The 15,670-nt window shown below is 39.3% G+C and overlaps 1 protein-coding gene across 3 annotated transcripts in view; it reads right to left on the bottom strand.

The window, feature by feature from the left end:
• Positions 1–1,896: 1,896 nt before the first annotated feature.
• Positions 1,897–15,670, bottom strand: part of slc6a9 (solute carrier family 6 member 9) — a 68,907-nt gene continuing 55,133 nt past the window's right edge. For all 3 annotated transcript variants that reach the window (XM_034887304.1, XM_034887306.1, XM_034887303.1), the window contains 9 exons: positions 13,980–14,112; positions 13,591–13,725; positions 13,378–13,481; positions 9,716–9,953; positions 7,790–7,924; positions 7,601–7,700; positions 5,451–5,551; positions 4,048–4,218; positions 1,897–2,379 (listed from right to left, as the gene is read on the bottom strand). In XM_034887304.1, coding sequence (XP_034743195.1) covers positions 2,137–2,379; positions 4,048–4,218; positions 5,451–5,551; positions 7,601–7,700; positions 7,790–7,924; positions 9,716–9,953; positions 13,378–13,481; positions 13,591–13,725; positions 13,980–14,112 — 1,360 coding nt within the window. In that variant the 3' untranslated portion in view covers positions 1,897–2,136. The remainder of the gene's footprint in view (positions 2,380–4,047; positions 4,219–5,450; positions 5,552–7,600; positions 7,701–7,789; positions 7,925–9,715; positions 9,954–13,377; positions 13,482–13,590; positions 13,726–13,979; positions 14,113–15,670) is intronic.

Raw genomic sequence — 15,670 nt, 5'->3', positions numbered from 1 at the left:
AAAGAAACACGTGATCTTCACAAATCTGTCTAGATGACAAAAAACAAAATACTCTTTTCTTACATTTGTTCTGTATTGAGACCTCCAAAAACCTCTGCAACCACACTATTACAAATAGTCCTGGATGCTTTCCAATCAGACACTTTTGGGAAAAACAACCCTGCATGCTAAATAGACCCCTCTCTGTCCTATCCCACACACTCCAACAACAACAACAACAAATCAATTCACATATGAGGAATGGCAAACGTGGTTAATTATGATTCAGTAGTTTTTATTTTTTGTACAAAATAAACATGTGCTGTAAAAAGGAGAATTCTACAGAGAGAACTATTCTATACAGCTACATTTAAATCTACATAATTAATTTAAGGTTTGTATTCTGTATTATTCTGGAAACAAGCTGCACCTCTTTTGCTTTCTCTCTCTCTCTCTGTCACAGCACAGCTTGGCTCAGAGCTTTTAAAAGAAATGCCTGTAAATACATTAAAGGTCCCACTGACTGTAAGAGACTGACACCATACCAGTCTTTCTGAGATATACAGTTTATATGTTACCAAAAACATGTGCAGGACTCAGGTAACTCAGGTAATGTTTTTGGTAACATGCCTTAATTAATGGGGCGGATTGCTACGACCCACGGAAGACACAGACTATGACACAATAAGATCCTCTCACTAGCTACGTCCTCTAATCCGGATCCTCCTTCATAGACTACATCCCAAGATGCATTTCACATTTAAAAAAGAATGCCTGGAAGACATAAGGAGAGATGGCACTTCAATATACAGAGTAGCATCCACCCGTTTTGTGTGTACGGGTGTGTGTAGGTGTCGACAGCGGGGAAAGTTAGTTGGTTTCGGTCCCTATAATTTTAACAGGCCACCTTCAGTCAAGACACGGTTTCCACAGGCAAGGAAACCACAGGACTTTAATTTCACTTGGACCCTGAGAAATGGATCTCTTCAGTCAAAGAACCGGAAGCAAATGCTTTTGTGTGTGTGTGTCCATTTGTGTGTGTATGTGTGTGTATGTGCGTGTATGTATGTGTGTGTCTGCGTGTGTGTGTGTGTGTGTGTGTGTGTGTGTGTGTGTGTGTGTGTGTGCATACACAAGAGTACGTGTGAGGCAGAGAGCATAGAATGCTTTAAGATCACTGATAATTCTCTGCTGAGTTTTCAAAGTTTAAGCAGCTTTAGTGGAAAAGAAGTTACCAATGGAGAAAATTTCCACCAGAAATCAGCCCTAAGTGTCAGTCGCCCATCCCAGGTGTTAAATATGTTTGTTCTATAAAACTGTTTTTTAAAGAAGCAGCATAAAATAACAACAGGCTTAGTCTTAAGCTGAGATCAACTATAGTTGAGGTCACTGTGTGCTGTAAAATGTACAATAATGTGAGTGTATGGGTGTGAATGAGTGTATCTGCCTCTTTTTATTTACTGGCCATTGAATTGAGCCAATTTCCATATTCCAGCATCATCAAACTGTAAATGGCCAGCTCAGGCACAGTTCACCCTACTCTTTATTACAGCACCACTGTGTATCGCATCACAAGTCTCCAGCTGTCAAATCACTGCTGCTAGAAAGTCACCAATCCCAAACCGACCCAGCTAACAGAATAAAGGAAAACAGTATGTGTCTCGATGTTGCTGCGTGCAGAAAAAAATACATGTAGCTTTAAAATCTACTGTATCTCTAACTGCATATGAAGATGACATATACAGGTTTCACAAAAAATGAAAGGATAGACAAACTGCATTATTAAATTGTCTGTAACAAATTAACAACCCCCCCACACCTACACGCCCCCCCCCCCCCCCCCCCCCCACACACACACACACACACACACACACACACACGCACACACAAATCTTTTGGATGATGACCCAATTTTTCCTTTCTTTCGTTTTTTTCTTCTTCTTCGTTTTATCGAGAGACAACATACAGATAGATAGAAGAGGTTAGGATAGATATAATAAGCCCTTACAATATGTAAAGGTCTCCAGCGAATGGAATCTCCCCCACAGAGGAATGTGGGAAAGTGGGGTGAGGATGGAGGAGAAGGGAGGAAGAGAAGAAAAAAATGGTGGGGCACCGAGGGTCGTGCCCGGTAGCATTGAGAGAGCGGGGTGCCGTCTATGCGCTGGGGTTGGGGTTGCTGTGTGTGTTAGTGGAGCCGTTGCTTCCCTGGATGGTGAGGCTGATCTCATCCTTCCTCTCCTTCTCGTCATCTTTCAGCTCCTCCTTCAGCTCCTCCTTCTCCTTGAGGGGACGAGCCTCCACAGTGTCTTCGGAGGCCATGGGGGCGTAGCGGCCTGTCCGGTGCTCCTGCAGGGCGGGGCCCCAATTTGGATCTGCCATGCAAGCGAACTTCAACCGCTGGGAAGGAAAAAGGAAGAGGGACACGGCATTTAGAGCAGCTTCAATATGACTGGAAACTTTAGAGGAGATTCCAAAGAGATTTATGAGCGGGTCTGAATCAAATCAACTCAGGACTTCGCTGGAAGTACAATGTTAATACCAGTTAATGCATTCATGATTTAAATGTAACTACAAATATCAGCTCCAAAAACATTTTATGAAAAATGTCAATAGTTAAAGTGGCATTCATTGACTGACATTTCAACTGATTTCCCCCTCTCAGCATCAACTAACACTAGCTATTTCATCTCTTACTCATCAACAGACATTTTGACTGCTTTTAGTTTGTTCAACTACTGCTTGTCAACTGTGCAACTCCGTTCAGCATTTTAAAATATATTATTTTAACAAACTTGCTTTTGGCTCATATACTTCAGACACTTCCAACCTTTTCAGTATGCACCCAATTTTCAGCTTAAGTGACTACACGTTTTCCAGTTAATATTAACATTCTGGAATGTTAATGGGATATTAACATTGAATGCATTCTATTCATGTGTGTTCCCAATTCAATGGCAAATTATTGGGGAACTCTCTCTTTTTGTGCGCGATGAAACTTGATTGGTCAGGAATTTCAAACTCCTGTTTTCTAGCTAAACTCAGCCATACATGTGGAATCCCTTCCTACTATTAACTGATGGTATTTAGCTAGACTACATGTTACCAAGTAATGCAAGAAACAGGACTTCAAAACATGAAAAATACATATAAATCACAACAATGTAAAAATGAGTTAAATAAGTAAATTACCAACTGATGATTTAATTACATAGTTTGCTGAAAAGTAGCCATGGCTCAACACTGACAAAACTGAGCAGCTCTTCCTTTCCAGTTAAGGGCGCTCCTCTCCGTGACCTCTCAATCACTATTGAGAACTCTGCAGTGTCCCTGACTCGGACTGCAAGGAACCTGGGTGGGGTACTGGATGACCAGTTGTTTTTAGCACATCTCTTTGTTGCAGAGATGTTAGTTGCTCTGTAGATTTCTTTTCCACAACATCAGGAGGATAAATCCAATCCTCACCCAGGAGGAGGTGCGGGTTCTGGTCCAAAGTCTTGTTGTCTGGCTCTTGGCTGGTGTGCCTGCATGTGCCATGCAACATCTGCAGCTCATGCTAAATACAGCAGCTCAGCTGGTCTTCAATCTAGTTCAATCACACCACACTGCTCCTCCGCACCCTGCATCGGCTAAACCACACACCCCGGCCCGTTCACTACAATCGCTACACTACTGCCAATCGCCTTGCTACTACCTCACTACGATGGGACCCGGCTACCACTCAAAGCCATGACTCTTTGCTGCCCTGGCTCCACAAGGAGCTCCCCACTGACATCAGGCAAGCAGAAACCCTGACAGACTAAACAACTCACACACTATAAACTAAAACAAATAGTTTGTCTTTCTCTTTTTTGTCTCTAAATGTATCACTTGAAGTAGATCAGCGTATTTTAAGTTGATTCTAGCTTTTTTGGGGGGTTGTGCCCACATGGTTGGATACACTTACAGTATTATAAATCACTTTGGATAAAAGCATCAGCTAAATTAATGCAGTGTAATGGTAGAAGCCTCAGTTTGCATTCCACACATTGCAAGAAAGACTAAGGAGTGTGACGGAGGGGGGGGTACCTCTCTGAAGGTGGCTCCTGGGGACCTTGAGATCTTGTAGAGGGCATAGATCGGTATGCAGACCACTGAGGACAAAGCCATGGAGAAGCCGATAGCCAGAGACCAGCCGGGATACACATAGTTATTGTACTTGATGGGCTTGTACTGGATCACTGTGAAGATCAGGATGAACTACAAGGACAGAAGAGAGACGGTGAATGAGTAAGGCCCTTATCATTTAGAGCAGGTGCTAAAAAAAGCTAATGAAAACAAAACTTTATTTAAAAACACAAAGAGGGAACTAGAAATGTATGTTGAAATGTTGTTCTTTGATATGAGTTATTCATATCTAATATAGTATGAAAAAATATACAGTAGTCATGAAGACAAAAAATTACCTTGCATTTTTGTATCAATTTAACAGTATTCGTTAAAAAATCATTAAGATATAGCAAAATAATTAGTGGTAAATCATTACAGTATACCCTTACTGGTTTACTTTGCATAGTAGCTTGATACTTGTTATATCATGAGATCTGCGTTAAGGAGCTGCTGCAGCTACCGGTGTGGTTTAGGTGTGACGGCGGCGACTTTTCGTTTAAAACAGCCATGGTGGACGGTTCATTCAATCACCTGCCAGGTATTTGTTTGTTTTTTTCAAACAGTTTCCAATGATGTCTTATCAGATGGTTCTGTGTAACAAACCATCTGGCTCATCAGGTTACATCCTGGTTACAATTAGTCCAAACAAATGGCTGCTGTTGCTATGGTCAAAGTAAGAAACATGACTTCATCGACAGCAGATCAGTTTTCCACAAGAAACCTGCATTAACACAGCACAACACGTGTTTGTTTTATTTAAAAGTTGCAGATAATTATCATTACAAATTATGACTGTTGCCAACAGCAGTGAGTTTAGTCGGCAGTTCTAGCCGAGGCCCTACAGAGCAAGGCATTCATCTGTGTAGTGACCTGAGAGAGAGAACAGAAGTGCCTGAAATCTGACCAGTAATCCACAACAATGAATTTCTTGGTTGGCCCAACAGCTTAGTGGACTAATATGCCTGCTTGGGAAATACCATTGATAGCAGCTGTATGTGTCCATTTCCCAGTCAGAAAGATTTGCTTTTAGGAATTTGTATTGGAAACAAAGCCAAAGTAGCCAAACAGATTAGTGTTGATGGCAGCTTAAATGTAGGTCAGGCCCCTTTACAATGTGTCACAACCACGGGAAAGTTTTAGAACCTTACACTGAACGCCTTCAGATCTCTACATCCACATCTTCTTTGCTCGTGTTAATGTTTCAGGAGGCGAAAGGATTTATGTGCCATTGTTACATTTTGATTACAGGTTCAATCACTTATGACCCAAATGAGCTGGTGTGTTTACGTGTGTGTATGTGTGTGTGTATGTGTGTCACTTACAGAGATAATGAGGGGGGAGATGAATCTCCAGCAGACTTTGAAGAAGAGAGGAGGAGGGAAGCCCAGCATCATCTCAACATCTTTAAAGTAGTTCCTGTAGCCTGCAATCAACACAAATGGTTATCCAGGAAAGTCCAAAGTGTTGCATCAAAGTTCAAAGTCTGATTATTTATTCCACATTTTAATACTAACATACAATCCTGGTCAGGCTGTGATTTGAATGTATCCGGGTAGAGATTTTTTGTGACCAACTGTTACTATGTTTATTTCTACCTAAGTTTTTGACCTAGGATGCAGCTGAGGAACATATAAAGGGGCCCCTGGTTGGCCAGATTTGAAAAAAGGTTATTCACATTTGACAGCTTGACTTGTACAAAACAAAGTCTCCCATATCTAATGATGTTATGGGAGAACCCCTCAGGTAGTACCATGCCACAAAGCCATTTTTAATTTAGAGATTTATTCATCTAAAAGCTGGAAGACAGGAAATCATGTGTCTGCTCAGAAACAGCCTTTTGGTTAAGGTGACGGAAATATTCTTACTACTTTCCACATAGGGCATGCAATCTGTATGGCCATCAGGATTTACAGAAATCAAAACATAGTTGTTATTTTATGAAGCATTGCTATAAAATTCCATTGTGCCGTTATGGGGCACCACAGGCACATTGTTTTTATCTTGGACATCTCAGTGCTGATATCAGATTGGGGGTCTGTGGCCAACTTGTTCTGATTTGAACTGAACTGAAGCAAAACTGACACAGAGCTTGTGTTATAACAAAGCTGAAAACATAGATAGATGTGCAGCTAAGAAAGTAACTAAGAGAAGAAAAGGTTTTTTTGGTAAAGCACCTTATATTGACATGTCCAAAGGCAGCATTCTGTGGTCTCTGTTGATGCTTATAAAAACAGTTGAAGACTCACTTGGCTCAAGTTTGCAATTTTGTGTTTTCAAATCTTTTTCATTTTTGTTATTTTGGGAATTTATTTCACTTTTAATTACAAATGTTATGGTTTGGGTCTTATTTTAAAAATTGTATCATGTGAAGCACTTTGTGACTCTGTCTGGGAAAGGTGCTATATTAAATAAACACTACTACTACTACTACTACTACTACTACTATTATTATTATTATTATTATTATTATTATTATTATTATTATTATTATTATTATTATATGTGCTGGCGTGTTTAGCCTGCCTTTGGTGAACAATCAGTATTTCACTGTCTTTTTCTTTTTGTAATTTTTTAATTTGGGTATATAATGGTGAGTTTACAATGAAGCAACTTACAAAATATTTTCACATTGCAAAAAAGAGCAATCAGGATAATAAATCACACTGGGTATTATGAGCACACTAATCATCTGTCACATTTGCTGAACTGTATTGACGTTGTTACATTCAAAACGGCACAATTTATGTTTAAAGTTAAAGAAAATGATTTACCTAGTAACATACGCGCAATGTTTAATGAAAGAGACGGGGGTTATCATTTAAGAGGACATTGTATGTTCAAACAACCTCGTGCGAACTACTGTTAAAACGTTTGTTGGGTCACCTCATGGAATGGACTGGACAATGAGATCAAACAAAGCCATAATATCTTTTAATTCAAAAGTAGATTGAAGAAGTCATTCCTTGATCAATACAGAATAGACCAAAACATAGGAATGGAATTGTAATGTAAAGGTATGTTGCATACCTTTGTAAGTTATAGTAAGACCTGACAAATTGTATGCTGTATTTGCGTATCTACTTACTTTGTAATAACATGATTTTTTGAAATAGGGGCAGGACCAAATAAGCTATTTGCTTCTGCCTGCTCCTTCTCGAACTAATCGTTATATCTTTTCATTGTTGCTTAACAAAGACAAACAGGTGACAGAAAATGTTTCTGCTTTCAGACTTGATTTTAGCTGTGCTGAAACTATCTCTTTGTGGAATCATTAAGACTAGGTATGGCCGAACATCTACAGAGATAAGAAACCTAGAAATAAAACCTAAATCGCAAGGCACAAAGGCAATATGTTTTCACAATAATGATAATGTGCCATAGCACTTTTTTTACCTTTTAAAAAAATGGTTAATTTCATAAATTCACATGAGAGCAAACAAAAGCAACATGTTCAGTCTATTTCTCTACTTACCATAAACATACATAACGCAGATGCACATGATGCAAGAGATGATGACCAGAGAGAAACTAGCAGCATAGTTGTCCATCAGTAACAACCAATAGATTCCTGCCTGCACACATTAAACAGAGAATGAGTCACCACCGTGAGAAAGAAACAAGCTTCTCTCAAAGACATGATCTGCATGTGTCTGGGACTTACCTGTGTCGTTAGTGGCACTCCAAGTAAAAACCCAACTATGGCCACTGACAATGTGACAACCGTCTTGTTCCTGATGATCCAGTCCGTACCGATCTCATCGACGACGGCCGTCACCAGGGTCTCCAGCAGACAGAACTACAGAAACAGAGGCGATGGGTTTGGTAATTTTATGAAATGAGAGATGAGATTGGACAGTTGAAAAAATGTCTTCATGTGTTGAAAACAAGGGTACCAGGAGTTTGACAGATTTTTGGGGAGTTTATTTTCATGTTTTTACACACTAAGGAGTAAAAACATCTTTTAAAGTTGAAAGTATGAAGTCTTAAAAGGAAAATGTTCCGGTTCCACATAAAATGTCTAGTAGATTTATCCTTTGCATATGAACTTTAACTGAAGTGCTTTACTATATATTTCCTGCCAGCAGCTACATATTTATCGTCTACTCAGTAAGTTTCATCACTTTTGTAACACAATGTGTATACATTCCCCCAAATATTTTAAAGAGGACAAATATGCAATAATCTGCGGGTGGGATGTGGAAAAAATAATTCCAATTACAGGCATACAAGCGGTTGGTCATTGGTTAAGAATAAAAGGCCTTTTAAATATATACTTGCCAATACAACAGTATCACTACAGTCTACAGCCATGCTAAAAAGCCCTGCAAGGCACAGTGGTGCTTGGGGCTAAATGCTAATGGTAGCATGCTGCCAAGTTCACCAGACAATGCATACATGTTTGTGTTTAGAAGGGATACTATGTTCACCATTTATTTAGAAAGTTAGCATGCTTAAATTTGCTAGCACTAAACACAAAGTACAGGTAGTCCTGAGTGTTGTTTGTTTTGCAGGTATTTGACGTTAAACAAAAGTACTGAACAAAATAGAGGGTTAACAAAGTGATATAGCAAATTTCAAAATCCATCCAGTAGTTGGCAAACTGATGTCGCTAAAGTAAACATTAATATCACTAAGTCAATAAGGTTTATCCTTTGTGACTATGAATATTTGTATAACATTTGTAGCAATCCATCTTAGTGAGATAATGAGATTTCACTGGATAAGTGAAAACATTGACCTATTGGTAGATCTAGATGAACAGTCAGTGGTTCCCCATTGTAATAGAAATCATCATCTGGGGACCAGGAATGTCCGTAGCCATTTCCATCTAATAGTTATTGAGATAATTTAGTCTAGAACAAAAAAAGTAAACAACCAACAGACAATGCCATCCTTAAAGGGGCTTCTTCTGGGCTCTTTTTATTTGAGTCACCACCAACATTGGGAACATATTCCATACCACTAGAAACATTTGGTCTATGTGAAACCAAGACATATACATATATATATAAAAAAGTCCCCAAGAACCAGTCATAAATAGTACCTGGCCTACAGATTAGCAGGAGCTGCATTGAATCCGCTACCATTGACCATACATTTTCAAACTATAAACACATCTGCGGATCTACAGGAGATCAGGTCTAATACTGAGTTTCTGAAGCATGCAACTCCTGTCAGTTCCAATGAGTTCACTTGGCCCATTTACAGAATCAACATCCAGAAAACCTACAAACTGAAGATAACATCTGTGTATCCTTTTTAAGATAGACAAGCTTTGCAGTATGAACTATAAACTATAAACTGAAAAATCCAAGTGAATTTTACAGTCCCAGTTACAATTTGACACAAGTTATAAATTGGGTCTACAGTCTATACGTACAGTATACACAGATGGGGAATGACACAGATGAGCATGAACAACTGTTATACATCCAAAAATTAAACAAACTTGTCATCATATTTACCCCAAACATGAATCCCAGTATCACACAAGTAATTCACATTTTAAGTGTTGATGCATTAGTACGGTATTTTAGATTTAGATCGAAGCACAACCTGCACGTAGAGTACAGTGTTCCAGCCTCACCTGAGTCCCCAGTCCCAGGAGGATGAGCATGAAGAAAAAGAGAAGTGACCAGAGTGGTGAGATTGGGAGCAGAGTGAGGGCTTCTGGGTAGGCTACAAAGGCCAGGCCCGGGCCGTGGTCAGCCACCTCTGACACAGGGACGTTCAGGTTGTGTGCCATGAAGCCCAAGATAGAGAAAATGACAAAGCCGGCATAGACGCTGGTCGCACAGTTTGTTACGCTGATGATGATACTGTCTCTGTATGTAGAAGAGAGAAGAAAAAACATGTTAGGGAGATAATTCAACTGCTGCAATTGCATCATTCAAAGGCTACTTCTGAGTAAATGTTCACCATTATCAAATCATTACCAAACAAAAACAAGCTTTTTACTATCCTTAAATACTCAATTGTGTGCAGTTTAAAAGAGAAAAAAATCATATTTAAATGTGAAATCCATAAACCATATATTCATAGAAAGATAAGATGAAATATATGAACTAACGCTGTGATTGCTGAACAAAACAGCAGCAGAGGAGTGAGATAGGGAGTGTACATACTACAGTTAGAAGAGTGTTGATGTCCCCAGAATGTGATCTCACAGAGACTTAGTATCACTGTTGATAGGATTTTGATAAAAACAATGTATAGACTTATACAAAAGTGTTTTATCTCAATCATCACTTATGACACACTAGAAGTGTATGGCGGTATCTGTATCTGCAGAGACCCTGCCTTCTGCCTGAATATTCTTACATTGCTGTGTTCGGGACGTTTCCAATTGCTAAAATTTCATAAAAAGAGAAAGAAAGACAAATGTACAAATGTAGAACATGGGTTGGTTAGTCCAGGAGTTTATGATTTAAATTACATTCAGATCACATTAATAGCAGAGAAAACTCACATTAAGTCATCTCTAACTGCTGAGCTGACTTTACTTCCTCTGAGGCAAGTTGATTTTGACTCAGACCGAGACCGCAGTAGTATTGAAACATGAGTCTCTTTGTGCTATAAAAGGATGTAAAACAGTGTGCTCTGGTTCCTTTCTTCCTGTTAAGTTTGCTGTCCATGATTGCAGGTGGAGGCGAGGAGAACACCTTTTTTATCGTTACTCTCCCTGACTCAAACTTGAGCTTTGTTCAGATTCAACAAGGGAATTATGTGATTGCACAGTGCTTTGTTTTCCTCACATTTCTTGTGAAGAGTTATCACAGAGGACAAGTCCCTTTCTGCTCACAAACCACCAGCAAGGCCTGCTCAGTCCTCTCTGCACTTGTGCACCAATCGGTGGTGTTGCAGGAGTGCAACGAGCGACTCTGCAGGGACGGAGCTGCAGAACACGAGCTGATTAGGCCGGTGTACAGCTGTGTGTGCAGATAGCACAACCTCAAGCTCCTGACAGAGGGACAAATTATATCTTCAGCCTTTCTCCTTGTCATTCCGAAAATAAAAAAAATTACAAAGTTTCCTAGGCCGAAAAGAACGCTAATCTGGCGATAAAAAAATAACGCCGTTAACATGGGTTTACGTTATCGGCGATAATAACGCGCTTAACTGTCAGCACTAGTTAAAAGACATGTCAATAAACCAGAGCACGTTTTTCTCCCATCCACGAATGCTGTGTGGACTAGCCGGACCCTCCTCCGCAGCGCTATGGAGGAAGGTCTGGATAGGAGAATACCGGAGGGGTATCATACAGTCTAAACAACCTAAAGTCAATTTTAGGTTTATTTTACATTCTGTCAATTCCCCTTCCCCGCCTTCTACTTCCTCTCTCCTCCTACGCCTCCTCATCTTCTCACTTGCTCTGCCAAGTGTCTCTGATCAGTGCAAATAATAAGATGCTGGTTGTCTTGCTGAAACATTGCAGCATAGCCTGATCTAAAATGAGTATGGTCATGTTCACTTAGGCAGGCGCACAAGCTATAACTGCTGCTTTAATTACAGTGCAAATTTAGAATCCTCACACACATGCTTTGAAAAATCCAACAGCATAACTCCAAAACGCATAGTCAAGCTGTCTACGTTTCTGTAAAGGCAACATGTTAAGTATACATTTTAACTTGAGAGTAGCATTAGTGTGCGCACAATTTGAAGGACCTTTACCACATTAGCCACAATTAGAAACATGTTGTATCAGGGTTTTTTTCTTGTCTGATTTGTTTGTTACTTGTTGTTGTGCAATGTGTCTTCCTGAATGTTGGTCTGTATATGTTTCTTTTATGTGCTGACTGTATTATGTGATTTAATTGGGTTTAGTTTTTTGAATATGCCATTTTAAAACTGGCCAGCTGGATGAAAGTTAGCCTGTTAACTCTGGCTCATTTACAATTACTTTGCTGTTGATTAATGAGCACTGTCCCTGCCAAACAAACAAATAAATGAAATAAATGCAATGTGTGGTTTTCCCTTATTGTAAGGGTTTAATTTGATCTCCTAAAAGAGTATAGTAATTTCACATTTTCTGAAAAATACATATGCACTTTTGAGAGCATATGTCTGTAACATATGAAGCTACAGACAGCAGCCCATTGGTTTAACTTCAACCTTTTTTCACTAGAATAAATGTGTGTGTACATGTTTTTTAAACCTGGGAAAACCTGCTAAAAATAGGCCATAGACTCATTTGTCATTGCATTTTCCTTTTTTATGGTGTGTTAAATTGCGTTAAAAATCACAAACACACGGGAGAAAGCAGCACGGAGGTCAGTGAAAATATTACGTTGGTTACTACTTTTTTTTAAAAGTCTGCTAATTATTCTGGCTCTCTTTCAAACTTGATGTTGACTAATTTGGAATTCTGTTTGCGCGGAGTGTGATGGAATTTGTGGCTGAGATGACAGAGAGTTACCGCTGCGCCATACAGTAACATCGCACTGGAAAAGGGCAGAACAGTAGCGTGTCCACCTGGGCGTCATGTTTCCATCACTGCCGATTGGATACCTGTGACGACTGCAGAGGTATTTGTTCTAAAAATAAAGGCCGATTGTAATCTATCCCACTAAAGACAAAAGTCAGATGGGTGTGAGTGGGTTTTTGTCCAGTAAGAAAAAGGGGATTTTTCTCAAATACTGGAAGCAGAGTGGAAACAGCAACCTTAGGTTTGTCCAAAAGGTAAAGGAAAATCTGCCTACCAGCTCTTAAAGCTCACTAATTAACATGTTACTTCTCATTTGTTTGATCTGTACAAAAACCAAAGTGGAAAAATGACACATGGTTTCTATGGGGGTTATGATCTGGACTATTACTTGGGGATAAGTAACTTTCTGAAGTCTTCTTTGGTTGGCTGGCAAACTCACGGTGACAACATCAAGAGTCCGGGAGCTCACTGCCCCGGAGCAAGTACTAGTCCAGCACATAACCACATAAAACCCCAACTTGTTGTTCTTACACTTCTGTATGTGTATGTATTAAACAAATCTACCATTCAATCCACCAATCAGTGAGCTTTGGTAGGCAGATTTTGTCACTTTAGGATAGAGCCAGGCTAGATCTCTTTGTGCTAAGCTAGGCTAACCGCATCCTGGCTACAGCTACATTTTTGCAGTACAGATATGAGAGTGGCATCGATCTTCACATTTAACTCTCTGCGAGAAAGCAAATAAGCGTATCTCCCAAAATGTTAAAATATGTCTTTAAAGCACAGCTTGTTTTTGTTATGCCGTAGTTTGGAGTAGTACCAACCTGAAACAGTTGTTGTGGAACTTGTTATAGGAAGCCATGGTAATGAGACCACCCCATGCACAGCCCAGGGAGTAGAAGATCTGGGATGCAGCATCTCCCCACACCTGCAAAAACAAACCCACATACAGTCAGATGTAGTCCAAAGTTGGAAAAAAACATATTTCTTTCTCCAGTTTCTTTTCCATCTGCCTGTTTATGTGTTTGAGTGAATACCTTTGCATCAAGAACCTTCTGCCATTGTGGAGTCAGGTAGAACTTGATGCCATTGATGGCTCCGTCCAGGGTGATGCCACGGATAAACAGGATGGTCAAAACAAGATAGGGGAATGTGGCTGTAAAGTACACCACCTGCACACAAGCACACACAGATAATCCAACGATGTGGTGAAATCAGTTGGACGAAGCAATTTTCCTTTGTGTATATATATATATATATATATATATATATATAAAAGTTGAGTGTTTGTGTGTGTGCGTGTGCGTGTGAGAGAGAGAGAGAGAGAGAGAGAGAGAGAGAGAGAGAGAGAGAGAGAGAGAGAGAGAGAGAGAGAGAGAGAGAGAGAGAGAGAGAGAGAGAGAGAGAGAGAGAGAGAGAGGCTGACCTTTCCAGAGGATTTAACACCCTTGATGAGACAGAGAAATACGACAAACCAGGACACCGCCAGGCAGCCCAGGATAGGAAGACGGACCTCTCCAAAATTCCCAATATCATCCGAGATGTTCAACACATAGTGTCTGAAAGAGAGAGAGAGGAAAATAAGTACAGAATTGTATATTTGTTATTATTATTTTTATTATTATTATTATTATTAATTATTAATTTGTGTGTGTCTGTGTGTTATTTTTATGCACAAATTGGGTTTACCTGTTTACTTGTGTAATTATATCAGATGCATTTTCTCCTTGTTTTTGTTTGTGTGTATGTGTTTGTTCTTGTGCTTTGGCAACACAGATGAATTGATTTTGTCATGTCAATGAAGCAAATTGAAAGATTGAGAGAGAGAGTGAGGAGGGAGAAGGTTGGTTGGTTGAGTTCAAATGTGTAACTATTTGACATTTATGGGTCTTTGTTTTAGGACACTAGTTGTTTTTTCAGGAGAAATACATTTTAAAATGTCAAACATTGAGAAAAAATCTTTAGCCTTAGAAATAGGCAAACATTACTTTTTTCAGTAGAAAGAAGACGCTATACTTTATGTAAGACTGTATGACAGTTATTTCTCTTTGCTTAAGGTAATGCACGTGTTCCTTACAGTCAGGAATGAATACAACCTACACATCTTCTCATCTGCCCAACAAAGGATTACACTATTGTCAGAATAAACAGATGAATGCATTCTTCAATTTGGCTAATTATCATAGATCTAGTGGTTTTATAGGGCTTTGCTGTAATCAGGATTAGAGTTTATAACATGAGCATTGTTTAACTGTGATGATATATGTTATAAATGAACTGAAACAGTTGAATCCTTTATGTCAAGATTGCCAATGTGAAGTTAACTATAGTCTGTGTTATGTGCCACACACACACAAAAAAGAAAACTAACTACAAGGTAATTAAAAAAAGGTAATATGTTGTATCGTACTAGAGAACTTATTGTTTGTGCTTGATTGAAATAGCAACAGCTCAAATGTGATTTTGTGATTTTATCATCAATATAAAGGGCCTTGATGAGAGCAAGGCAATGACGTCCATTTTGTCCTGACCTTAAAATGTGCTTCGTCCATCCTTTTGCTGTTCAAGCAAAAATTTAATTTATACACCAACAAAAAAAAGGAACCAAAAAAATGCACCCACTGCATCATACAAGGTACAAATGTGAAAGGACAAGTGCAATACAATAAAGTCTTTGTATTTGATTGAAGACTAGGTCTTTGACACTGCAAATAAAAATTTGCAGAAAGCAACCATAAAATAATTTTGAAAATGTTTTAATTAAACACTCTCCAAACCGGTATACACATTTATATACAGAATAATGCAAGTGTGTACTTCTGGTCCATTAAGTTGGTTAAACAGTCTCTCTCTCTCTCTCTCATCCAGATGTATTATGTGACTGAGAGGATGACTGATCACTGTTCACTTCATCAAACCCTTGTCATCAGCAGCTGCAAATACTGTATAGGAACATAATTAGCAGGTGCGCTTGAATGCACCCTCGTTGACCTTACACACATGACCTGGCACTTAACGCAGATTTGTTAAGAGCTTTCCTGTTGCACCATTAAAGCTTAGAGCTGTCCCAAAGACTGAACAACGGCAGTATGGGATACCTCCTGCATGCCCCTTGTG

This window comes from Etheostoma cragini, chromosome 12 (assembly GCF_013103735.1).
Source record: "Etheostoma cragini isolate CJK2018 chromosome 12, CSU_Ecrag_1.0, whole genome shotgun sequence".
In the NCBI taxonomy this organism is placed as follows: Eukaryota; Metazoa; Chordata; class Actinopteri; order Perciformes; family Percidae; genus Etheostoma; species Etheostoma cragini.
The sequence above is the reverse complement of the archived record's forward strand: the minus strand, read 5'-3'. Positions and strand labels throughout refer to the sequence as shown.